General features: G+C 42.9%; 1 protein-coding gene across 4 annotated transcripts in view; it reads left to right on the forward strand.

Moving 5' to 3' along the window:
* The window catches only part of LOC308321639 (uncharacterized protein), a 48,225-nt gene extending 21,266 nt beyond the window's left edge, over nucleotides 1-26,959 (forward strand). For 3 of the 4 annotated variants that reach the window (XM_080772647.1, XM_080772644.1, XM_080772646.1), the window contains 17 exons: nucleotides 123-248; nucleotides 1,356-1,469; nucleotides 2,981-3,058; nucleotides 4,136-4,198; nucleotides 4,811-4,858; nucleotides 6,010-6,117; nucleotides 7,268-7,345; nucleotides 9,046-9,129; nucleotides 11,868-11,957; nucleotides 12,577-12,645; nucleotides 13,607-13,714; nucleotides 15,428-15,523; nucleotides 17,512-17,568; nucleotides 18,179-18,223; nucleotides 23,864-24,102; nucleotides 25,878-26,066; nucleotides 26,647-26,959. In XM_080772647.1, the coding sequence (XP_080628773.1) occupies nucleotides 123-248; nucleotides 1,356-1,469; nucleotides 2,981-3,058; nucleotides 4,136-4,198; nucleotides 4,811-4,858; nucleotides 6,010-6,117; nucleotides 7,268-7,345; nucleotides 9,046-9,129; nucleotides 11,868-11,957; nucleotides 12,577-12,645; nucleotides 13,607-13,714; nucleotides 15,428-15,523; nucleotides 17,512-17,568; nucleotides 18,179-18,223; nucleotides 23,864-24,102; nucleotides 25,878-26,066; nucleotides 26,647-26,848 (1,794 nt within the window). In that variant the 3' untranslated portion in view covers nucleotides 26,849-26,959. The remainder of the gene's footprint in view (nucleotides 1-122; nucleotides 249-1,355; nucleotides 1,470-2,980; nucleotides 3,059-4,135; nucleotides 4,199-4,810; nucleotides 4,859-6,009; nucleotides 6,118-7,267; nucleotides 7,346-9,045; nucleotides 9,130-11,867; nucleotides 11,958-12,576; nucleotides 12,646-13,606; nucleotides 13,715-15,427; nucleotides 15,524-17,511; nucleotides 17,569-18,178; nucleotides 18,224-23,863; nucleotides 24,103-25,877; nucleotides 26,067-26,646) is intronic. The other variant, XM_080772645.1, reaches the window with a different exon arrangement.
* The last annotated feature ends 236 nt before the right edge of the window (nucleotides 26,960-27,195 follow it).

Here is a 27,195-nt window from a genome sequence, read left to right on the forward strand (position 1 = left end):
TGTTTACATTTATTTTCAGATGGTGTTTTATTTTCGCGCTGCGTCGTCCGCTCGTAGGTACGTGTGCTTTTTCGACAATCCACCGTCCGCCTTTAATGTCTCTGTCTGTCCTTCATTTGTAGGATTCCTCCAGCTCTTCATCCTCCTCCTCATCCTCATCATCCTCATCCTGCTCTGACAGCTCCTCATCAGACAGCGAAGATGAGAAGAAGAAAAAGAAGAAAAAGAAGAAGAAGACAGAAGAAAAGGTTATCTATCTTATCTCTGTAGTTCTGTGATCCTCTTCGATGTTTCTGTGATCCTCTGTGATCCTCTGTGATCCTCATCGCTATGAGCTTGTAGAACTGCTATTTTTCAATAGCTAAAGCATGACATGATGATGCAAACACCAAAAGTTGTTCCCGCCCCAAAACTGGCCAAGAGAAGAGGCGAAATAAGTAACACGTAGCTCTGCCTGTAACAATGAATACAACAGGACAAATACAACAACGTAATATTCATAAACACAGTAATAGACCCACTAACAAAGAGAAGCTCATAGGAAGACTTAGATAGCATTTGATACAGACTTATAGCATGTTATGTAGACAGCACTATAATTGCATTGTATGTAGTCATAGCACGCCATAGTAGGCCTACATATGTATAGCATAGTAGTATATATGTATAGTTTATATGTATAGTTTCATTATATAGATATTCCACTGTTACTTTCTTAGCTTACGCATGTTTCATGATAAATGCTTTTATGTGATGTATTCCCATGCTTTTGTTCTTGCTTAATGTAAATCGCTCTGGATTAAGAGCGTCTGCTAAATGCCTAAATTATAAATTGTAAGAACATAAACGTCTAATAATGCAACCAATAAGGCTAACATTATACTGACCTCTGACAGAAAACTGTCATTGATTTAGAAGACATTTTGTAGAATCTGCTCTCAGGTCTCCTTGGGGTTAAGGGCTCGCCTTATCCCTAAACTTCTTTGCCTTTTTTACTACTTTACTATTTTGCAAAACATTTTTGAATACCGGTAGTTAAAATATATATAGTTGAATATATAGTTGAACTATTCAAAAATGTTTTTCAAAATAGTAAACCCCTTTTGGTGTTATAGCATTATGTTATGCTTAATAGCTATTGAAAAATAGCAGATCTACAAGCTCGTAGCGCGCCACTCGGTGGCGCGCTCCGAGCTTGTAGATCTGCTATTTATTTATTTTAATCGAAGAACGACTGACATAGAAAAAAAATAGCTTTTTCAGAAAACTGCCAAAATGGGTAAGAAGTTTATGGATAAGGGGTTTAGCGGTGCCGAAAATGGAGCCTTAAGTTTCTGTTTTTTCTTCACCTGTAGGATTCCTCCTGCTCTTCATCTTCATCTTCATCATCATCATCATCATCATCATCATCATCAGACAGCGATGATGAAAAGAAAAAGAAGAAAAAGATGAAGAAGAAGAAAGATAAGGTTCTTATCTCTTTAGTCCTGTTTTTAGTAGCAGATTGGTATTTAATTGTCTATATAATTAAAATAGACAATTTTAGTAATCCTGGTCTCTAAACTGCCTCCCCCTGGCCAGCCGGGGCGCCTGATGGAGGGGAAAGGAACTGGTTGGAATAACGTGTTCCTTCCACGCGCTACGTTACGTCCAACCAGGGAAACTCCCCCCTGTCAGGTGTAAAGGAGCAACTTGGACACTCAGGCATGAAGGAAGCATGAGTTCAAGTCCGTTGCTCTCCCCTTGTCCCCCATATATGGGGACTATGTTGGTCTCCCCTTGTCCCCCATATATGGGGACTAGGTTGCTCTCCCCTTGTCCCCCATATATGGGGACTAGGTTGGTGGAGGGTGTGTAGAGCCCAGGATCACATTAGATGATTGACACAGGGGTGAAAAATGGGTTACAAAATCGTGGGATAAAAAAATTAAAATAAATAAATAGACAATTTTTTATATGTATAATATGGATGTATGTGTGTAAGTATATGGGATAGCATTAGGGTGTACAACATATGTATATTTTATAATATGTATAACTCATATTACTTTTGAAGAGCAGCTTAACTGGCACAGAATCCAGCGAGTCGTTTCAGTTATAGAGGGGTGGGAGTTTATACGTTTCTACTTCTTTTTCTCACTCCTTTTCGGATAATATGCTTAGATTTATTTATTTATTTTCTTTTTCCTTTTTTTTCCTTCTTGCTATTTTTTTAACTATTTATTTTAATTGTTTTTCCTTGTGATGTGAAATGCAAGGAATTGTCCTGTTTTATTGGCATATTCAGGTGACGAAATCCACAACACTCTCTCTCTCTCTCAATTCAATTTCAAAAGGCTTTATTGGCATGATAAATATGTTCTACGTTGCCAAAGCGTACATACAACAAAACAAAAGTCAACAAACATCCCAACAATAATGAACAACAAGCAATACAGTAACAATGAAAATATATTAACAAACATTAAACATAACAGCAACTTAATGACCCTGTTGTTCAGACAGATATACCTGTCTCTACTGTCCACTGACTGTCCCTCAGACAGATATACCTGTCTCTACTGTCCACTGTCTGTCCCTCAGACAGATATACCTGTCTCTTCTGTCCACTGTCTGTCCCTCAGACAGATATACCTGTCTCTTCTGTCCACTGTCTGTCCCTCAGACAGATATACCTGTCTCTACTGTCCACTGTCTGTCCCTCAGACAGATATACCTGTCTCTACTGTCCACTGTCTGTCCCTCAGACAGATATACCTGTCTCTACTGTCCACTGTCTGTCCCTCAGACAGATATACCTGTCTCTACTGTCCACTGTCTGTCCCTCAGACAGATATACCTGTCTCTACTGTCCACTGTCTGTCCCTCAGACAGATATACCTGTCTCTTCTGTCCACTGACTGTCCCTCAGTTGATGACAACTCCACACGTATTCTGCTGCCTATTAACTGTGCAAAACTCTCTCTCTCTCTCTGTTCAGGATTCCTGCTCATCTTTATCGACTTCTTCCGATAGCGAGGATGACAAGAAGAAGAAAAAAAATAAAAAGAAGAAGAAGGTGAGACCACTGCGATGATGAGAGCTTATAGGAAATCAAAGGGTTAATTAATCCATTCCCCAGTCAGTAGCCTGACACTCAGTCTGAATTCCCATTTAATCCATTTGGGACTGACATTGAAATAAAAATAAATAAATGTGAAAAACCTCATGTTTCTACATCAGTCATGGTTCTCAATATTTCATGTCAAGGACCCCAAAAATTATATGTAATATGCCTCCCTCCCCCCATCTGAAAATATGTTGTTCCAGGGACCCTCCCCCAGAAGCAAACATTTGAGTTAAAAACGTTCGCTCTGGGCCTTTCTGTGTGGAGTTTGCATGTTCTCCCCGTGTCCCCTAGGGTAGGTACCCTCATATGTTCTCCCCGTGTCCCCTAGGGTAGGTACCCTCATATGTTCTCCCCGTGTCCCCTAGGGTAGGTACCCTCACATGTTCTCCCCGTGTCCCCTAGGGTAGGTACCCTCACATGGTCTCCCCGTGTCCCCCTAGGGTAGGGGTGAACAATGGGTTACAAAATTGTGGGATAAAAAATAAAATAAAATAAACGTTCGCTCTGAAAGAATATATTCAAAGATATGCACCACATTTTCACGACTTTTCAAAAATAGCAGACCTACAAGCTCGTAGCGCGCCACTCGGTGGCGCGCTAGGAGCTTGTAGATCTGCTATTTTTCAATAGCTAAAGTATAACGTAACGCTTAAAACACCAAAAGGGGTTCCCGCCCAAAATGGTTTAATTTCACTGAATCGCCTTTTCCCCCCAAACATCGGGAGGTGAAATCTTCCATTACTACATCGTGCTAATAAGTCTGATCTATCTTTAGACGCGTTAATATAAACAAAAGAACATATTTTCAACGATTTGCACACATTTTCCTAGAGCCTGTAGATCTGTTATGTTTCAACAGCTACAGTTTAAATTAATGGTTAATGTGGTTAAACGCTATAAGGCGACACAGATGTTTTCCAGGTCTTAAGGTGGTTAAACGCTATAAGGCGACACAGATGTGTTCCAGGTCTTAAGGGCAGTTTTACGACAACCTCTGGTGTGTTTTCTTTTTTCTACTTTCTGTAGAAGTCCAGCTGTTCCACTGATGAAGACTCCTCCTCTTCCTGCTCTGACAGTGACGAGGATCAGGTGAGGAAATGTCAACATGTTTTATTAATTAGTTCAACGACTCTCACCTGTGGTCAGGTCATGACGGGTGCGGGGTCATGACCAGGGGGGCAGTCAGACAGATATTTAACCAGGGGGGCAGTCAGATATTTAACCAGGGGGGCAGTCAGACAGATATTTAACCAGGGGGGCAGTCAGACAGATATTTAACCAGGGGGGCAGTCAGACAGATATTTAACCAGGGGGGCAGTCAGACAGATATTTAACCAGGGGGGGGGGGGCAGTCAGACAGATATTTAACCAGGGGGGCAGTCAGACAGATATTTAACCAGGGGGGCAGTCAGACAGATATTTAACCAGGGGGGCAGTCAGACAGATATTTAACCAGGGGGGCAGTCAGACAGATATTTAACCAGGGGGGGAGTCAGACAGATATTTAACCAGGGGGGCAGTCAGACAGATATTTAACCAGGGGGGCAGTCAGACAGATATTTAACCAGGGGGGCAGTCAGACAGATATTTAACCCGGTCATGACCCCCGAGCCAAATCCCATCATTACCCATTATATACACACTCGTGTGTGTGAGCCTATATGGAAGTGACCACATTAACGGTCACTTTGTTGATTTCAGAAAAAGGACAAGAAGAAGAAGAAAAAGGATAAGAAGAAGAAAAAGAAGGTGATATATTAATCAATCAATCGATTAATTGTTTAATAATGTTTAACTACTGTGATGTTTTATTACATTGTCAGGCAGAAACGTCTTATCTCCATATTCTATCTTTTTGTGTTTGTTTTTTTCATAAAGTAACGTCCCTACTTGATCAGTAGGACAAGAGGTTTCCTCTCAACAAACAAATCTGTTTATGTATTTATTTCTGGACCCCGGTAGAGCTCTACTATACACAGATACTGTAGACGGTATTTGACGATGATATTTTTTGAAGAGTTCACTTCAAAGAACTCCTCACCTCACCACCGACAAGACACTGCACAACATGCCCCCCCCTTACCTCTCCACCCTCCTCGAGACACATGTCCCGTTCAAGGCCTATTCATATAGTCATGGTTTTCGGTGGTGAGGCGACCACCACTCCGGTGGTGAGGTGACCACCCTGCTCCGGTGGTGAGGCGACCACCGCTCCGGTGGTGAGGTGACCACCGCTCCGGTGGTGAGGCGACCACCGGGAGCTGTAATAAACGTGGAGCGGCGGTGAGTAAAAACAGAGAGAAGGGCTGGAGCGGTGGCGGTGGTTTGCTCTTCACCAGCGGCTCAGTGACGTCACCTCACCACCGATAAATCCGACTATGAATAACGCTTCACTCAGGTCCCTCTGTGGGGCGACAGACGGGGCCTTCTCTGTGGCTGCCCCCCTCCCTCTGGAATGTACTCCCCAAACATATCCGAGATGGGAGGCGGACTATTTTCCGACAGCATTCTAGCCGACGGGGCAATGGTCCGCTCCGCAGCGGGGGGACCGTCGCTGCGATGCGAAAAAGCGATGGTCCGACATGCGCTGCTCCCGTGCTTGCGGTTAGGGTTAGGTTAGGATTGAGGTTTCGGATCAATATGCTGTCGGAAAAAAGACCTGCACCCTCAGAGATGCCCCCTCCAGGGGGCAGATCATATCAGAGATATACGCACTGATCTGCACCTGTTTAGACTAGCCTTTCCGAGCTAAACTTGTTACTTTTAGTGTTTTGGTTGAATTATTTTCTCGTACTCGTTTATCTCTTCTCTGTTCTCTTCCCTCACACAAGGAAAGCGCTGTATAACTCCCAGATGTTATATTTTATATTTATAATTTTCTGATATTTTCTGTATGCCAGGACGACGACTCCTGTAGCTCTGACAGCGATGATGACGAGAAGCAGAAGAAGAAGGAGAAGCAGAAGAAGAAAAAGAAGAAGAAGAAGCAGAAGAAGAAGAAGGAAGAGGTGTGTGTTTACGTATATAAGTGCTATAACCACATTTATATTTCAGCTGAATTCAAATCCACCATCTTGGAATTTCCAGTCCCAGATAGGGCATAAGCATAGCAGTGATGGACATTTTGTGGTGGCACTTGAATTTTTTTTTTTTTTCTCACCATAGAGATTTCCAAAACTATTTATATCAATTATTTTAAAGGTATATTCAAGTGATTTCACTTAATTCAAATAATCCTCCCTACCTTTTGATTGATTGATTGTTTATTTATTTTCGTGTCATGCACACCTTGTGCCCAATTAACCCTCATGGGTTTATAAGACACCATTTCACATTTGCAATTACAGCATGTTTTACAATACACAATTTATGCATTTTACAGCATGTTTACATTACATAATTCATTATATTACACCTCAGATGTATACAGAGTACTCTGTCTTCTTTCCCAAGCTTGACAAATAAAATCTGCCACAACAAAAGTCCCTTTGGCAAAACATATCTCCATTTTTACATAGTCATTTAAATCTAGGAAATCCCCACATATAGAAGACATCTTATTAACCAAAATATCCCTTAAGAGCTAGAGTATTTAGAGCAGTAAAACAGAAAGTGAACTTCGTTTTCAATTTCATCTAGATCACAGAACAGACAATATCTCTCATCTTCAGGGGTGGCATTAAACTACTATAGAGTGTGTGGGAGAATTTTCCCCCCGAAGTCTCCTGAACTCGGAACGCGCCATTTTTGCGCTGAACAAAGTTATTTATAAATCCATGTCGTACAATATCACATCTCCACTACAGCTAAAGAGTGCTGGCTTAATGCGCCCCGAAGAAGATAGCCGATCTACAAGCTCTCAACGCGGCACAGCGCATCACGTCGAGAGCTTGTAGAATAGATGATAGATCTGCTGTTTTAGCTATTTTTTGTCCCAAAGAGTGCCCTGTTACGGGATTTCAGTCCCTGCCCCTCTCTAAACACTCTCTGCACGCGGCTGCGGAGTGCTGGCTGGGACTAAATGAAGGACACACACACACGTATGTTCTCTGGGACTAAATGAAGGACACACACACACACACACACACACACACACACACACACACGTATGTTCTCTGGGACTAAATGGAGGACACACACGTATGTTCTCTCTGACAGGATTCTGACTCTGATGGAGACGAAAAGAAGAAAAAAAAGAAGAAAGATAAGAAGAAGAAGAAAAAGAAGGAGGAAGAGGTATGTCCATGAGTGCGGACGTCAACATCACAATCAGAATTATATCAGAATTATATCAGAATTATATCAGAATTATATTGTCGCATTGGGGGGTTGTAAGGAGATCAATGCAGGAGACACGGAGACATCCAACGTTTTCCCACTATTACTAACCCTAACCTCAGTCTTAACCGGCCACGTAAATCCCCTAACCTCATATCGGTCTTAACCGGCCACGTAAATCCCCTAACCTCATATCGGTCTTAACCGGCCACATAAATCCCCTAACCTCAGACTTAACCAGCCACGTAAATCCCCTAACCTCATATCAGTCTTAACCGGCCACGTAAATCCCCTAACCTCATATCAGTCTTAACCGGCCACATAAATCCCCTAACCTCAGACTTAACCGGCCACATAAATCCCCTAACCTCAGACTTAACCAGCCACGTAAATCCCCTAACCTCATATCAGTCTTAACCGGCCACGTAAATCCCCTAACCTCATATCAGTCTTAACCGGCCACATAAATCCCCTAACCTCAGACTTAACCAGCCACGTAAATCCGCTAACCTCATATCAGTCTTAACCGGCCACGTAAATCCCCTAACCTCATATCAGTCTTAACCGGCTACCTAAGTCCCCCTAACCTCAGACTTAACCGGCCACATAAATCCCCTAACCTCAGACTTAACCAGCCACGTAAATCCCCTAACCTCATATCAGTCTTAACCGGCCACGTAAATCCCCTAACCTCATATCAGTCTTAACCGGCCACATAAATCCCCTAACCTCAGACTTAACCGGCCACATAAATCCCCTAACCTCAGACTTAACCAGCCACGTAAATCCCCTAACCTCATATCAGTCTTAACCGGCCACGTAAATCCCCTAACCTCATATCAGTCTTAACCGGCCACGTAAATCCCCTAACCTCATATCAGTCTTAACCGGCTACCTAAGTCCCCCTAACCTCATATCAGTCTTAACCGGCCACGTAAGTCCCCTAACCTCATATCAGTCTTAACCGGCTACCTAAGTCCCCCTAACCTCATGTCATATCCATTTGGTTCCATGTGTTACACTCTCAGAGTTACAGACCTGTTGTGGTCATTCGGGGATAGCTTTTTTATGATTTTATGGTGATGGTATTGTCCACTCATGTTGTATAGTATTAGTAGCCTACATGTTGTATAGTAGCCTACATGTTGTATAGTATTAGTAGCCTACATGTTGTATAGTATTAGTAGCCTACATGTTGTATAGTAGCCTACATGTTGTATAGTATTAGTAGCCTACATGTTGTATAGTAGCCTACATGTTGTATAGTATTAGTAGCCTACATGTTGTATAGTAGCCTACATGTTGTATAGTATTAGTAGCCTACATGTTGTATAGTATTAGTAGCCTACATGTTGTATAGTAGCCTACATGTTGTATAGTATTAGTAGCCTACATGTTGTATAGTAGCCTACATGTTGTATAGTATTAGTAGCCTACATGTTGTATAGTAGCCTACATGTTGTATAGTATTAGTAGCCTACATGTTGTATAGTAGCCTACATGTTGTATAGTAGCCTACATGTTGTATAGTAGCCTACATGTCTGTGGCAAAACATTGAATGTTGACCAAACTGTGTCCACCATAAGCCAGCATGGAGATGACGAGTGCTGGCTGGGACTAAATGAAGGACACATGTTCTCTATGTTCTCTCTGACAGGAATCAGACTCTGATGGAGACGAAAAGAAGAAGAAAAAGAAGAAAGATAAGAAGAAGAAGAAGAAAGATAAGAAGAAAAAGAAGGTGTGTTCATGAGTGCATCAGAATCATGCCGTTTTTGTCTTCTTTCTAATTATTTGTTCGGCCCCCAAAAAAATGTGTTTGTTGTCATGATTTGTCACGACAAGAGTTGGCTTTGTTCCGCGGCGTATAAACGTCTTTAAATAAATACTTTTTGAAATGTCTATGAGGTAAAAATGAACGGAGAATCATTTCCTGGGCCCTGGTAAGGGGTCGGGGTGTGCGACGCTCTATAGCAGGGGGGGGTGGGCAACTTTGACGATGGAGAGGAGCCACTATATTTCCACACTCACTCCCTAGGGTCATATATTACTGTCGTGGCAAAAATAGCCGATCATCTACAAGCTCAAAACGCTGCGACACGTTTTGAGCTTGTAGATCGGCTATTTTTTGCTATTATTCGAATTGGAATCCTGACATTTTACATTTTTATGTTTCAAATGCCTTTAATTATACGTGTGTTGAGCATTGAGCTACTAATTTAGACTGAAGTAATTAAAGCAGGTCATGTTTGCATGTTGTGGAATTGTAAACAGCTGGAACCAACATTATATCAGTATTCTGACATTAACCTGAGGGCCGCATTAAGTGAAGGTGGGGGGCCGCATGTGGCCCCCGGGCCGCCAGTTTCCCACCCCTGCTCTATAGGCTCCAGATAACCTGCTGGCCTGATTGCATTGGAGTGATATCTGGTGTGTAGTAGCAGCCATATCTATGGTACCAGCATTCAAATCCAAGGGGGGTAAAAAATACATTTGGCCCCCTGGTGGCCGTGGAACGACCTACAGTCCAGACTAAAATTGTCTTTGACAGTTCCCTCGAGACGTTTCAAAAGGATCATCTTAGATGTACAGTCCCAACACCTGCACATGTGTGGATATGTACAGTACTAGCCCATGTTCATGCCTATATATTCATTATGTCTGTTTAGATTTTGTATATTTTTTGTGTATTTTAATTGCCCTGCTACTAAAAAGATTAGGACTTTGGTGATTTTATTGGTACTTTGAGGTGTATTATGGATGTTTTATGTGATATTTACGATATTTAGTTTTTAAGTGTAATTGTATTTCTGCCTCTTGGCCAGTAGTAGGTCTGCTATTTTTGAAAAATCGAAGAAAGACCGACTTTTTTTTAATCTGATCTCAGGTCAGAATGGGTTAATCAGACCAGTGTGTGTCCTAGTGGAAACCTCGTATGAATCTGATCTCAGGTCAGAATGGGTTAATCAGACCAGTGTGTGTCCAGTGGAAACCTCGTATGAATCTGATCTCAGGTCATAATGGGTTAATCAGACCAGTGTGTGTCCAGTGGAAACCTCGTATGAATCTGATCTCAGGTCAGAATGGGTTAATCAGACCAGTGTGTGTCCAGTGGAAACCTCGTATGAATCTGATCTCAGGTCAGAATGTGTTAAATAGATAGATAGATGTGTCACAGAGACATTGTTTTTGGGGGGTGAGCCCCAAAAACTTTTACAACTTTTACAAGTACATAAGTACTTGTAAAAGTGCCGGCATCAAAATGTACTCAAAGTATGATATTTATGTAGTATGTAGTATTGAAGTGTAATTCTATTTCTGCCTCTTGTTGGCCAGTATAGTTCCCACTTGTAATAGAGTCGCAGTCTCAATGTGTTTTACTGGTTAAATAAAGGTCAAATATAATAAAAAATATATAAAATATCGGTTGATTAGCTAGTTGTCAGCAATGCGACACATATCAGACTGACTCTGTTTGGGAGTAAAAACAATGTGACACATATCAGACTGACTCTGTTTGGGAGTAAAAACAATGCGACACATATCAGACTGACTCTGTTTGGGAGTAAAAACAATGCAACACATATCAGACTGACTCTGTTTGGGAGTAAAAACAATGTGACACATATCAGACTGACTCTGTTTGGGGGTAAAAACAATGCGACACATATCAGACTGACTCTGTTTGGGGGTAAAAACAATGTGACACATATCAGACTGACTCTGTTTGGGAGTAAAAACAATGCGACACATATCAGACTGACTCTGTTTGGGAGTAAAAACAATGCGACACATATCAGACTGACTCTGTTTGGGAGTAAAAACAATGCGACACATATCAGACTGACTCTGTTTGGGAGTAAAAACAATGTGACACATATCAGACTGACTCTGTTTGGGGGTAAAAACAATGCGACACATATCAGACTGACTCTGTTTGGGGGTAAAAACAATGTGACACATATCAGACTGACTCTGTTTGGGAGTAAAAACAATGCGACACATATCAGACTGACTCTGTTTGGGAGTAAAAACAATGCGACACATATCAGACTGACTCTGTTTGGGGGTAAAAACAATGTGACACATATCAGACTGACTCTGTTTGGGGGTAAAAACAATGCGACACATATCAGACTGACTCTGTTTGGGAGTAAAAACAATGTGACACATATCAGACTGACTCTGTTTGGGGGTAAAAACAATGCGACACATATCAGACTGACTCTGTTTGGGGGTAAAAACAATGCGACACATATCAGACTGACTCTGTTTGGGAGTAAAAACAATGCGACACATATCAGACTGACTCTGTTTGGGGGTAAAAACAATGCGACACATATCAGACTGACTCTGTTTGGGAGTAAAAACAATGCGACACATATCAGACTGACTCTGTTTGGGAGTAAAAACAATGCGACACATATCAGACTGACTCTGTTTGGGAGTAAAAACTGTAATGGATCTTCTCTCCGACAGGATGCTGACTCAGACAGCGATGATGATGATGATGTTAAAAAGAAGAAGAAGAAGAAGGATAAGAAGAAGAAAAAGAAGAAGAAGGAGGAGGTAATGATCTAATAATCGCTGAGCTTCTAGATCTGGCCTAAAATCTATACAGGGCTGAAGTGGTCAATGTATATGTTTTGTGGTGATGATTGCGAATGCAGTGAGCACTTACTATGAGACCTAGCAGATCATGTCTGTCTGTCTGTCTGTCTGTCTGTCTGTCTGTCTGTCTGTCTGTCCCGCTATACGTCCAAATATGGAGTGTGTTGCATCAGCAATCATTCAGCTCCATATATGGGCACAAAAGGGGCCAGGTCCACTCAGCTCCATATATGGGCACAAAAGGGGCCAGGTCCACATATACAGTAACAGCGGGACAGACACACAGACAGACAGACAGACAGACATGATCTACAGGGTCTCAGCTGCGTTCGCTTCCCGCGTTTGCGCGTCTTACTGGTAATCAAAATATACAAAAGTAACTATAGTGTGATGTCTCGGCCTAGGGGGAACCGGGGAACCGCTCTGACATAGAAATGTAACTTTTCCAGAAAACTGTCAGGATTTAGAAGACATTTTCTTAATCTGATCTCAGGTCAAAAGCGAGTGACATTAACTTTGATTCTGTGGAGTTTTATTTTTTTACTATATTTTATGTCTGGTTTTATGTTTCTTTCAGGATTCATCCGACAGCGACGGAGGGAAGAAAAAGAAAAAAAAGAAAAAAAAGAAGAAGAAGAAGAAGGAGGTATTTATGCGACATAATATACTCTCACTCCCCAAAAACGTGTTACGTTTGTGTACTTGAAACAGTTTAAGAGCCAAAAACGTGTTACGTTTGTGTACTTGAAACAGTTTAAGAGCCAAAAACGTGTTACGTTTGTGTACTTGAAACAGTTTAAGAGCCAAAAACGTGTTACGTTTGTGTACTTGAAACAGTTTAAGAGCCAAAAATGTGTTACGTTTGTGTACTTGAAACAGTTTAAGAGCCAAAAACGTGTTACGTTTGTGTACTTGAAACAGTTTAAGAGCCAAAAACGTGTTACGTTTGTGTACTTGAAACAGTTTAAGAGCCAAAAACGTGTTACGTTTGTGTACTTGAAACAGTTTAAGAGCCAAAAACGTGTTACGTTTGTGTACTTGAAACAGTTTAAGAGCCAAAAACGTGTTACGTTTGTGTACTTGAAACAGTTTAAGAGCCAAAAACGTGTTACGTTTGTGTACTTGAAACAGTTTAAGAGCCAAAAACGTGTTACGTTTGTGTACTTGAAACAGTTTAAGAGCCAAAAACGTGTTACGTTTGTGTACTTGAAACAGTTTAAGAGCCAAAAACGTGTTACGTTTGTGTACTTGAAACAGTTTAAGAGCCAAAAACGTGTTACATTTGTGTACTTGAAACAGTTTAAGAGCCAAAAACGTCAAGACGCCAATTATGTACCGGATGACAAGACGTCTTCCCTTTACTTGGGAATTCAATTTTCTTTTTTCTTTTTTTTTTCTTTTTTCTTTTAATCCATATTTTGAAAATTCCTCCAATCTGGTGTACAGGTCAGGTGATGACATCATGCACATTACATGCATAATAGAATTACAAATGCTTTCTTTATTATAATGGGAGAATTGGCACTCAAAGCCTAAACTGGTTGTGTTTCCGTTTCCTCTCTCGGTGTTGTGAACAGGATGTTGTTGTTTCTGTTTCCTGTCTCCAGGAGTCTTGTTCCGAGGCCTCCAGTGACGACGACGTGAAGAAGAAGAAAAAGAAGAAAAAGAAGAAGGACGTGAAAGATAAGAAGAAGAAGAAGGAGGACAAGAACAAGGTCAATCAGTTCAGGATAAAAACATATATATATAATAGAGCACCGAAGTCTGGCGTCACTTCCAGTAGAGGGCGCCAGTCCCCAGGTTCATGTATTTGTTTAGTTGCATTGAAATCCCCATTGAGGCGATTTTAGATCGCCTCATATAAGAACTGTGTTTGAAAAATAAACATGTCACCCCGGCCGCTTCACTCATATGGATGTGAAGAATCAACTGACTGAGAAAAAACGCTAATGTTACTGCTGCTGAATTAGTTAGATTTCCGCTAGAAGCAGACTGTATCATATATGAGTGACTGACTGTCGCAAACGATACAGAGACACCTCCCTGACAATATAACGATACAGAGACACCTCCCTGACAATATAACGATACAGAGACACCTCCCTGACAATATAACGATACAGAGACACCTCCCTGACAATATAACGACACAGAGACACCTCCCTGACAATATAACGATACAGAGACACCTCCCTGACAATATAACGATACAGAGACACCTCCCTGACAATATAACGATACAGAGACACCTCCCTGACAATATAACGATGCAGAGACACCTCCCTGACAATATAACGATACAGAGACACCTCCCTGACAATATAACGATACAGAGACACCTCCCTGACAATATAACGATACAGAGACACCTCCCTGACAATATAACGATACAGAGACACCTCCCTGACAATATAACGATACAGAGACACCTCCCTGACAATATAACGATACAGAGACACCTCCCTGACAATATAACGACACAGAGACACCTCCCTGACAATATAACGATACAGAGACACCTCCCTGACAATATAACGATACAGAGACACCTCCCTGACAATATAACGATACAGAGACACCTCCCTGACAATATAACGATGCAGAGACACCTCCCTGACAATATAACGATACAGAGACACCTCCCTGACAATATAACGATACAGAGACACCTCCCTGACAATATAACGATACAGAGACACCTCCCTGACAATATAACGATACAGAGACACCTCCCTAACAATATAACGATACAGAGACACCTCCCTGACAATATAACGATACAGAGACACCTCCCTGACAATATAACGACACAGAGACACCTCCCTGACAATATAACGACACAGAGACACCTCCCTGACAATATAACGACACAGAGACACCTCCCTGACAATAACGCCGAGACAGCTTGTTTATTTTTGGACCACAACGCTTATAGTAGACGACATTAAGATCACCCCATGTTATTCTCCATGAGAGAAATTACTTCCGTGAACCAGGAGGGGAATCGTCGGGATGAGCGAGTTACGTCAGGACTTGGGTGCTCTATTACTAGGGATTTCTGTGTTACGGCCAAAGCTACACCAGGCTTTTCTCCTGCGTTTACTCTAAACGCGCGGACCGTGCGTGTGTAAGCCAAATGCCCTGCAGGCTACATCGATCTGTCGACGCGTGGCAGGTTTGTGCGGGACCTTCCGGGAGGATATATAGATACGCGCGCATGGGGGGCAAATTACTTTCACCTAGACATCATCATTGATGTTCATTGTTTAGTCTTACAATGCCATTGTGGTCATGATATTTGCATATATACATGTGACCAGATTTGACTGAGAGACTGCCATCGCGCACAGAGGCAGAACTTCACACGACTTAGAAATCTGACATTTTTAACATAAACAAATAAATGCTGTTGTTGTTGTTATCTCTAGGACTCGGAGGGTTCCGGCAGCGATGCTGATGACAAGAAGAAGCAGAAGAAGAAGAAGGAGAAGGATAAAAAGAAGAAGAAGAAGAAACAGAAGAAGGTAATGCAAAAACATTATTTTGATGCTGTGCTAAAATGACAGATTGACGTTCTTAACAGCGTTAAAGGAGAATTCTATACTAAAAGGCTTTCTCACCTTTCTTTGTAGTTGTTACGTCCCCATCAAAGAGGTCCAGGTGTTATTTTGTGCAAAAGCTCCTCATTGGCTATTTCCCCTACCCTAAGCCCTCAATGAATTGCATTGAATTGAATGGGATGTATTGTATGGGGTGTTGTGCTAATTCGCTTATTTCCATCGCTAAAAAATATATAATTTTTTAATATATCCTCTCTTCATAATGTAAATAATAACCCAAGCGGCACACTTTACTACTTATTTCGATGGAAATAAGCGAATTAGCACAACACCCCATACGTCCCATTCAATTCAATGCAATTCATTGAGGGCTTATGGTAGGGGAAATAGCCAATGAGGAGCTTTTGCACAAAATAACACCTGGACCTCTTTGGTGGGGACGTAACAACTACAAAGAAAGGTAAGAAAGCCTTTTAGTATGGAATTCTCCTGTTTTTGAAGGTTTCCGCGGGAACCCAAAGACATAAACCGGACGTGGGAAAACGATGTGTGTTTTGCGACGGAGGCTCACCTTTTATTTTTATCACTCTTTGAATGCCTTAAACCAGGGGTGCCCACACTTTTTTGACTTGAGGTCTACTTTTAAAATTGCCAGCTCAAGGTGATCTACCAACCAAAAAAATATTATCCCATTGCTTAAAATAGCCTACTCAAAATAAATAACATTAAGGCATTAGGACTGTTTCAATCAATAAATTCTATTTATTTACCAGCTTTATTTTGTTAAAGTTACTCTTTGTAATAACGTCAATCAATTTTAATTTGTAATAACATATTGCTCACAAATATTAAAAGTATCACACATAAAAAGCATACACAATCACATGAAAGAATAATGCACTCAACTTAACCAGAGCAGAACTCCTACCACAGGACTCTGGCAATCAAATAATAGGCCTACAGTTGCAACCACTATATTAATGGAAAGTATTTCATACAATTTAAGTTAAAAAAAAAGTCAACTATCCCTTTAATCAGATGACTGCTTTCAGCCTTGCACTGAATGGAGTCCGTCAGCGCTGCATAATCCGGACAGTCACTGCTGACAGCTAGTCTTAAACAGGCCTCCAAATGATCGTCCGTCAACGTGGAACGATATTTGGACTTAATTATCTTCATGTGGGAAAACGCTGATTCACATAAATATGTGGAATGTGGAGCCAAATAACGCTGTGAGCGAGGCTGCACAAGTCCTGATGTTTGGATACTTTTCCTTCATCGCGGGCGCGCAACTTTAACTGTATGTCAGCCTGCAGTGCCATGATCTCATTCTCCAACGCAGAAGAGTTCATGTTAAAAAGTGTTGCTATTTTCGAGGCAATGGAATCAACATCAGCTTCTGAATGGGAAGCACATGAATGTAGCGATGGGCTTTGGGCTCGAGTAAGGCAAACGCAGTTGGACTTGGAATGTGACATCGTGAAAAAATTATCTTCTTCCCACTCTGCATGGAAGTGATATGTTTTAGGCTTCTTTGCCGCGCGCATCTTGCTATATGAACAATGATGGATAGATATCCTTTTAATGTGTTTGAACAGACAGAACAGACCCGACGTTCCCCCATAGAGCGTTCCCCACACTTGAAAACAAGGCACTGCATTGTGGGGGGTTTTAAAGCCGCCGCCGCCTGCCCGAGGCAACTCGAGGATTGTTTTATTTTTATTTTTTCATGTCAGGGCCAAGCGGTCTACTTGCGCAGCGCTTGCGATCGACTGGTCGACCGCGATCGACGTAATGGGCACCCCTGCCTTAAACAAGTCGTCTGGTTTCCCGTCCATCTTCTGTCCACTGGATCGCCCAGCAATTAACCCAACAATGTGTCTAAACATTTGATGATGTTGTGATAAAATGACAGAAATGATTGACAGTTTTGACACATTGTGTGTTTTCAGGACTCGGGTTCCGGTACCGACACTTCCTGTGGACGAGACAAGAAGAAAAAAAAAAAGGTGATTTTTTATTTTTATTACAAATAGTAAAATGGCGCCCACTAAAACCTTTTTTTTACCTCCAAGGTTTCTGAATAGCCAAAGTATACAGCATTGTTAACCCATTAACCCTGAGGCCGATGTCTCTGCATCGTTATATTGTCAGGGAGGTTGTCTCTGCATCGTTATATTGTCAGGGAGGTGTCTCTGTATCGTTATATTGTCAGGGAGGTGTCTCTGTATAGTTATATTGTCAGGGAGGTGTCTCTGTATCGTTATATTGTCAGGGAGGTGTCTCTGTATCGTTATATTGTCAGGGAGGTGTCTCGGTATCGTTATATTGTCAGGGAGGTGTCTCTGCATTGTTTGCAACAGTCAGTCATTCATATATGATACAGTCTGCTTCTAGCGAAAATGTAACTAATTCAGTAGCAGTAGCAATAGCGTTTTCTCTCACGTCAGTTGATTCTTCATATCCATATGAGTGAAGCGGCCGGGGTGACATGTTTATTTTTAAAACACAGTTCTTATATGAGGCGATCTAAAACCCCCCCCTATGGGGGATTACAATGCAAATACAAAGTACATGAACCTGTGGATTTTAAAATAAACAACATGAATTGTGTGCCAGCAGAGCTGCAGTGGATCTGAAGGGGAGGGGCCGTCCAAGGACAAGGTAATAATAACAACAACAACAACAATAACAACAAGGCTTTATTTGTTCTGTAGGTATAGTACCTACCTTTTGGGGCAGCGGTGGCCGAACGGTTTGCGGAGCGGTCTTGATATCGGAAGGTCGCTATAGTTCGTATACCCGGACCGGCACGTTAAAATTACCACCGCTGAAGTGCCCTTGAGCAAGGCATTGAACCCCTACCATGAAATGTTCTATGAGCAGGGCCTGGCTGTAAACAAGTTATTGAGCTTAGTCCAGTTACCCTGCAGGGTAAACATAGTACCTTTCCTTTCCTTAGTCCAGTTACCCTGGGTAAACATAGTACCTTTCCTTTTCATGACATGCAGCTCAAATTGCTTTACAGAGCAAATAAAGCAAAAGCATAAAACAAAGCATTAAAATAATATCAATAAAGACGGTGAATGAGGCAAAACGGTGTAGACATGAATAACCACACAGATAATTAAATAAATCACACCCGTGTGAAGTGAGGGGCGCACTTATCATCATACGTCCTCACATTTCTGCCCTCACTTTTTTAATGTCCTCAATACATAAACACATTTGCTCAGCCAATCAAATCATCTCAATTACGTGTTCAGCCAATCAAATCATCGCTGTTGTCCACACGCCCACACAAAGCTGGGCATAGGAGGAGGGGCTATAGTGCCCCTCAAAAACAAAAAAAGACTAAAATCCAGAGTGAATAAGTATCCATTGGCCTGTGCTTTAAATCTGTCTGTCTTTATAGGTGTAATGGGAGTGTTGTTTTTGTGCCCTAAAACATGATCATCAGGTAGTATTATTTTAATACAAAATAAGCGGTCAAAGTTGTGTTTGGCGGTGGATTTTTAAAAACTCATTGACCGCCACCACCACCACCACCACTTGCAAATCAAGGTAAAAATAAAATTATACTAACCTGATGATCATGTTTTAACCCATTCTGACCTAAGATCAGATTTAAAAAAAATCTTCTACATCCTGACAGTTTTCTGAAAAAGCCATGTTTCCATGTCAGTCGTTCTTCGATTTTTCAAAAATCGCAGACCTACGAGCCCAAAAAGAAAAAAAAGCTATACGCAAAATAGAATTAAAGATATCATATTGATGACGTCATTCTTGCCCAAATATGGCGTGGGGGCGGCGGCCTGTATGCACGACAACCGGTTGTGTTGTTGAGAGTGAGGTCGGATCAGAACTCAGAACTCAGTATTATAATAAAATTCATTCCACAGAGACCAGGAGTTTCCGTTGTCTCTACGCAGTGTTGTGAAAGAAGGAGGTAGGAAAACAAAGGGAGTCAAAGGGAGAGAGGATAAATAGATTGTCCATAAGGAGACAGAAGAGTGAGGACAACTTGTCCATCCCCCGACGGAACCCACAGCGCCACCACGGTCCATGTATGTGTAGATGATGAACCACCACTCCAGGAAGGAGTCTCAATCTTCCCAGGCTAATTAAGGTCCCCCGTTCTGGTTGTACATACAGATCGAGCCACGACGACCTCTAACCGCCAAGTGCCCAGAAAGGGACCGCCGATCCCCTCGGAATCCCGTCAGCAAATCACCAGCGTTGTAATAACCAGCCGGGAACAAGGAGACGTAGATGAACCTAGACTGTACAGTCATCAACTGTTTACCGAGACTTTGACTCCACCAGGAGAAGTGAAGACACGTCAGATGACCTATGCAGGAATGAAAACTCACGTCTGTAAACGGTGTGAGAAGAGTTTCAGTCAGATAGGTAACCTGACGAAACACCAGCGTATCCACACTGGAGAAAAACCCTTCTGTTGTAAACAGTGTGACAAGAGTTTCAGTCAGATAGGTCACCTGAAGGCACACCAGCGTATCCACACTGGAGAAAAACCCTTCTGTTGTAAACGGTGTGACAAGAGTTTTAGTGAGATGGGTTCCCTGAAGAGACACCAGCGTATCCACACGGGAGAAAAACCCTTCTGTTGTAAACAGTGTGGAAAGAGTTTCTCTGTGTTAGATAGCCTCAAGACACACCAGCGTATCCACACTGGAGAAAAACCCTTCTGTTGTAAACAGTGTGGAAAGAGTTTCAATCGGGTAGGCCATCTCAAGAGCCACCAGCGTATACACACTGGAGAAAAAACGTTCAGCTGTAAACAGTGTGACAAGAGTTTCAGTCACATATGTGACCTCAAGACACACCAACGTATCCACACTGGAGAAAAACCCTTCTGTTGTAAACAGTGTGACAAGAGTTTCAGTCAGTTAGGTCACCTGAAGGCACACCAGCGTATCCACACTGGAGAACAACCCTTCTGTTGTAAACAGTGTGACAAGAGTTTTAGTGTGATTGGTTCCCTGAAGAGACACCAGCGTATCCACACGGGAGAAAAACCCTTCTGTTGTAAAGAGTGTGGAAAGAGTTTCACAATGTTAGATAGCCTCAAGAAACACCAGCGTATCCACACAGGGGAGAGGCCTTTCGTCTGTAAACACTGTGACAAGAGCTTCACTACGTTAGGCAATCTCAAGAGCCACCAGCGTATCCACACTGGAGAAAAACCCTTCTGTTGTAAACAGTGTGACAAGAGTTTTACTGTGTCAAGCAGCCTCAAGGCACACCAGCGTGATGTGTGCAAGTCGACTGTGACGGTATGTCAGTGAAGGTCAAAGTTGAAAAACGACAAAAGGGGGGAGGGATCAGAAATGACAACATGTTTGAGAGGCGCTAGAAATTGCATCATAGGCCAGCCAAGTCTATAGATTTTATTTTTTGTTAAGGGTAGTTATGATGACATACAAAGCCTATGGACGTTAAAACCCTTTGACTGCCAATGACGTGATTTTTTTCCTAATGTCGATTCCTGCCCTTGACGTGATTGATGTGATAAGAGTTATTTTTTAAAATTGATTCAGAATGGTCTCGCTAATAATATCTACCGTGTAGTAGCTTACCAGTCGCTAGAGGCAATACCGCTGGCAGCCAGCCAGAGGTGTTTTTGAGCAGCCTGCACCGCTCAGTTCAGTGATTTTTTTTATCCACCTGCCCCCCCCCCCCCCCCCCTCCTTTTCTTTCCTTTTGTGGAAACAATCAAAAATATAGCTGCAAGCAGTTATAAGAGAGGGTCAAGCCCAAAAAGGAAAAAAAGCTATACGCAAAACAGAAATAGAGATATCATATTGATGACGTCATTATTGCCCAAATATGGAGTGGGCGGTGGCCTGCATGCGCACATCGGTGTAGTCAGACATGCACGGCAACCGGTTGTGTGTTGTGAGTGAGGTCAGATCAGAACTCTGCTCAGTATTATAATTATTCAAAGAAAATAAATCAATTCCACTTCATTCCACAGAGACCAGGACACACCCCCTTTTTAGCTGGCTTTACTCAGTTCTGTGAGAGAAGCAGATAGAACACATATTAAAGGGAGTCAAAGAGAGGATACATAAAGTGACCAATAGGAGTCAGAAGAGAGGATAATAGGGAGACAGAGAGAGAAGATTTGTCCGTTCCCCGACAGAACCCACAGCGCCACCACGGTCCATGTGTAGATGATGAACCACCACTCCAGGAAGGAGTCTCAATCTTCCCAGGCTAAGGTCCCCCGTTCTGGTTGTACATACAGATCGAGCCACGACGACCTCTACCACCAAGTGCCCAGAAAGGGACCGCCGATCCCCTCGGAATCCCGTCAGCAAATCACCAGCGTTGTAATAACCAGCCGGGAACAAGGAGACGTAGATGAACCTAGATTGTACAGTCATCAACTGTTTACCGAGACTTTGACTCCACCAGGAGAAGTGAAGACACGTCAGATGACTTCTACAGGAATGAAAACTCACGTCTGTAAACGGTGTGAGAAGAGTTTCAGTCAGATAGGTAACCTGACGAATCACCAGCGTATCCACACTGGAGAAAAACCCTTCTGTTGTAAACAGTGTGACAAGAGTTTCAGTCGGATAGGTCACCTGAAGGCACACCAGCGTATCCACACTGGAGAAAAACCCTTCTGTTGTAAACAGTGTGACAAGAGTTTTAGTTTGATGGGTTCCCTGAAGAGACACCAGCGTATCCACACGGGAGAAAAACCCTTCTGTTGTAAACAGTGTGGAAAGAGTTTCTCTGTGTTTAATAGCCTCAAGACACACCAGCGTATCCACACGGGAGAAAAACCCTTCTGTTGTAAAGAGTGTGACAAGAGTTTCTCTCTGTTAGATAGCCTCAAGACACACCAGCGTATCCACACAGGGGAGAAGCCTTTCGTCTGTAAACACTGTGACAAGAGTTTTAGTCGGTTAGGTGACCTCAGGACACACCAGCGTGTCCACACTGGAGAAAAACCCTTCTGTTGTAAACAGTGTGGTAAGAGTTTCAATCGGGTAGGCCATCTCAAGAGCCACCAGCGTATCCACACTGGAGAACAACCCTTCTGTTGTAAACAGTGTGACAAGAGTTTTAGTGAGATGGGTTCCCTGAAGAGACACCAGCGTATACACACTGGAGAAAAAACGTTCAGCTGTAAAGAGTGTGACAAGAGTTTCAGTCACATAGGTGACCTCAAGACACACCAAGGTATCCACACAGGAGAGAGTCCTTTCAACTGTAAACAGTGTGACAAGAGTTTTAGTAAGTTACGAGGCCTCAAGACACACCAGCGTGTCCACACTGGAGAAAACCCTTCTGTTGTAAACAGTGTGGAAAGAGTTTCACAATGTTACATAGCCTTAAGACACACCAGCATATCCACACAGGGGAGAGGCCTTTCGTCTGTAAGCACTGTGACAAGAGCTTCAATCAGTTAGGCAATCTCAAGAGCCACCAGCGTGTCCACACGGGAGAAAAACCATTCTGTTGTAAACATTGTGATAAGCGTTTCAGTCAAATAGGTGACCTGAAGGCACACCAGCGTATCGAATGATTGCCCTTTTTTAATTAGATGGAACACGGCCGGATGTTAGTGATGAATAATAAGCAGCTTTGAGCGTATCTCCTATCACTGCTATGCGGACGACATTCCGTTTTACTGCTCATTCAAGCCAGATAAGATCGGCATAATCAACACACTCCATGAATGTCTAGTGGCCATCAAAAACTGGATGGCCAGCAATTTGTTGCAACTAAATGCAGAAAAAACCCAAGTTTCAATTGTTGCCACAGATGAAGTCGCTGCAGATGTTTCCAACCACCCCGGGTCACTAAGATCTAACATTTGCTCCAACCCTATAGAAACTTAGGAATGATCCTTGACCAGGCCATGCTTCTGGATAAGCATGTCAAGTCTGTGTCCAGTGTCTGTTTTTCCCACCTTCGCAATATCGCCAAACTTAGACCTGTTGTTTCACACCCGGATTTAGAAATGATCATCCATGTGTAGGTCTGCTATTTTTTTTTTAAATGGAAGAACGACTGACATAGAAACATAGCTTTTCAGAAAACTGTCAGGATGTAGAAGACTTTTTTTGTAATCTGATCTCAGGTCAGAATGGGCTAAAACATGATCATCAGGTAGTATTATATTATTTTTTACCTTGATTTGACCATTGGCGTTGTTGAGTTCAATGGTGGTGGTGGCGGTCTTAAAAACCCACCGCCAAACACAACTTTGACCACTTATTTTGTATTTTTGTATTTTTCTTTTCAATCACATCCTCTCAACAGGAGGATTGTCCAGGAGGACAGAAGAGCTGCGATCTGAAGCCGGTGTGTCCACTGCTGCCCTCTGGTGGCGATGACAGCTGTGGCGGCAGAGAGCCCAGATCACTGCTGCCCTCTGGTGGCGGTGAGAGATCACTGCTGCCCTCTGGTGGCGGTGAGAGCTGTGGCGGCAGAGAGCCCAGATCACTGCTGCCCTCTGGTGGAGATGAGAGCTGTGGCGGAGCCAAGGAGCCGAAATCAAGGTGAATTCTTCGTTAATTTTACGTTTTATATTGGTTGTGATATTGTTTTTTTTTTTTGGTTTTCACATTTCTGTTTAGTTTGGATTTGTTTTTAAATGTTGTGGGCTATTTAAGCAAGATTACACGAGAGGGTGTGGGTTAACGTGATTATTGCCACGACAGTGATGCGCTCAGGAGAACGAGACGAAGTAGAGTTCCGCAAGCATCACTGAAGTGGCAATAATCACGTTAAACCACACCCTCGGGTGTAATATTGCAATTCTTACCCTTAACAGTTACCCTTAAAACTAAGAAAATCGCTGAAAAAAAATATTTTTTTAATGACAGATGTAGTCACTACGACCACAAATGTCCCAAGAAACTAGCTAGCCTAGCCACCGAGTTTGCTAGCGCTCTGGGAGAACAGAGCAGCTGAATTCTTTGTTTTGATTAGGTGGTGAACGGTGCTGGTTTAAACCCACGGCTAGAAGCCGTTTCAACCAATCAGATTGCTTCCTCGAAACGACCTGTTGTAGAATAGATCTTTAACCCCATACAGGTCCATTACACTCAAGAGTTAAATTATTATTAAAACATCTGCATTGTTTGCAATTTAAGCCTAAACAAGACGTCTACACAATTAGAGAACGTAGGATAATTGCTACTTTGATTGCTATCATTGGATTTTAGATTTTCGTCACGAGACACTTGCCGCCATCCCCTCCAAGGTCTGGATTTTGAAATTGCGTTGATGTGGCAGCCAAAGTCTATGGACTTATAACGGCTGTTTAGAGCAGAGGTTCCCAAAGTGGGGTCCGGGGACCCCCAGGGGTACCTGAGGGAGTTCCAGGGGGGACCCATCTATTTTGTTCATGTTCATAAAGTGCTAAAGTGTTTAAAGCAGTGGTTCCCAAACTTTTTCATGTCAAGGACCCCCAAATTGACACTACTTAGCCTGTGGACCCCCATTTGAAAAGATATGCCAGGGACCCCCATAAGAGAAGACGTACACATTTAGACGTCTACATTTAGACGTCTACATTTAGACGTCTGTCTACATTTAGACGTCTACATTTAGACGTACACATTTAGACGTCTACATTTAAACGTATACATTTAGACGTCTACATTTAGACGTACACATTTAGACGTCTACATTTAAACGTATACATTTAGACGTCTACATTTAGACGTACACATTTAGACGTCTACATTTAGACGTCTACATTTAGACGTATACATTTAGACAGTGTCACCCTGAGTGCCTCCCCAGTGTCCCCCTGAGTGCCTCCCCAATGCCTCCCCAGTGTGCCCCTGAGTGCCTCCCCAGTGTCTCCCCAGTGCCTCCTCAGTGCCTGCCCAGTGTCCCCCAGTGTCCCCCCAGTGTCTCCAATAGCAATACAAGAGCAATAATACAAATTAATCCTAATGTATTAATCTTATTAATTAATGAATCAAATTAATGAATTAATCAAAATTGCGGCCTGTGCCCAGCACCATGCCAAAGCTTTTTCCTGCAGGAAACACTGCTTGTGGTTGTAAATATATTGTTATCCGTGTTGCGAGGATGAGGGGGTACCTGGAAAAATATCTACCCCAAAAGGGGTACCTGGTCCAAAAAAGTTTGGGAACACCTGGTTTAGAGCACTAAACGTGACGTCATGTGGCAGCCAAAGTCTATGGACTTTTGCTGTTTGTTTTAGAGCAGTTAAAAACAAACGGCGGACGATTGTGTGCAGCGGCCGGGGCGCCGCAGTCGTGTGATTTCCTTTTTTTCCCTCCTTTTCTGTGAGCAGGGATCCAAAGCTGGAGTGTTCCCCGTCGCCCCCTGGTGGTGGTGGTGGTGGTGGTGAGAGCTGCCTGGGTGGTGGCGGGCGCAGCGCCCCCGGCGGGGGGGGCAGGGCCCCCGTCGTCATCTCCTCCATGTCTCTGCCTTCTAAGCCCGTGTTGAAGATGTCCGTCAGCTCTGAGGTTCCACCGTCCAGGTAGACTGACTGACCGACCGACCGGCCGGCACACACACACACACACATACACACACACACACACACACACACACACACACACACACACACACACATACACACACACACACACACACACACACACACACACACGCGCGCACACGCACATGCACACGCACGCGCACGCACGGGCACACACACGCACACATGACACGAAGCAGTGGACGAATGCAGAACGCTAGCTTATTTGAACATCAATGAAGTGCCTCACAATTCAATTCTAGAGCAGCTCCTCTCAGACCAAGATTTTAGATTTTTAATTATTATTAGTACTTATAGAACAGATTTTTAAAATATTATGCTTTTAAGTAGTTCCTCTTAAAAAGTCGTTTTTATGATCTTTATATAGTATCTGTGTTTGTGTGTACTGTGATCTCTGTTGTCTTTACCACTGCACAAAAGAAGTTTCCGAAAGGAAAAATAAAGTTCTTTGAAGTTGAATTCAATTCAATTCAATTATTCACTCTCCCCCACCTCCCCCTCTCTCTCTTTCTCTCTCTCTCTCTCTCTCTCTCTTCCCCCTCTCTCTCTCGCTCCACAGGTTCGAGTCCGGGGCGTCCCTGAGCCCCAGGGTGGAGGCGGGGCCCCCACCACGCCGGCCCCTCAGCCCCATGGAGTCCCTGATGGGGACCCCTATGGGAGGAGGAGGGGGGAGGAGGGGGGAGCCGGGGACTCGCACCGGCAGCCACCTCACGTCCAGCGACCTGCTCAAGCTGCAGGGGCCGAGGCCCTACCAGCACTGACGAGGGAGGGGGGGTCGAACCCGCAACCAGTGGTGGGGCCACAAGTATACTCAAATGCTAAACTTAAGCCATTCTGACCTGAGATCAGATTCTATAAATGTCTTCTACATCCTGACAGTTTTCTGAAAACGCTATGTTTCTATGTGTCAGTCGTTCTTCGATTTTTCAAAAATAGCAGACCTACAAGCTCGTAGCGCGCCACTCGGTGGTCGCGCTATGAGCTTGTAGATCTGCTATTTTTCAATAGCTAAAGCATAACATGATGCTAACACCAAAAGGGGTTCCCGCCCCAAAATGTGTTAAAGTAAAAGTATCGATACTGCAATGTGGAAATTGTCCGTTACAAG

This window comes from Protomyctophum bolini (assembly GCF_963924005.1).
Source record: "Protomyctophum bolini genome assembly, chromosome: 9".
In the NCBI taxonomy this organism is placed as follows: domain Eukaryota; kingdom Metazoa; phylum Chordata; class Actinopteri; order Myctophiformes; family Myctophidae; genus Protomyctophum; species Protomyctophum bolini.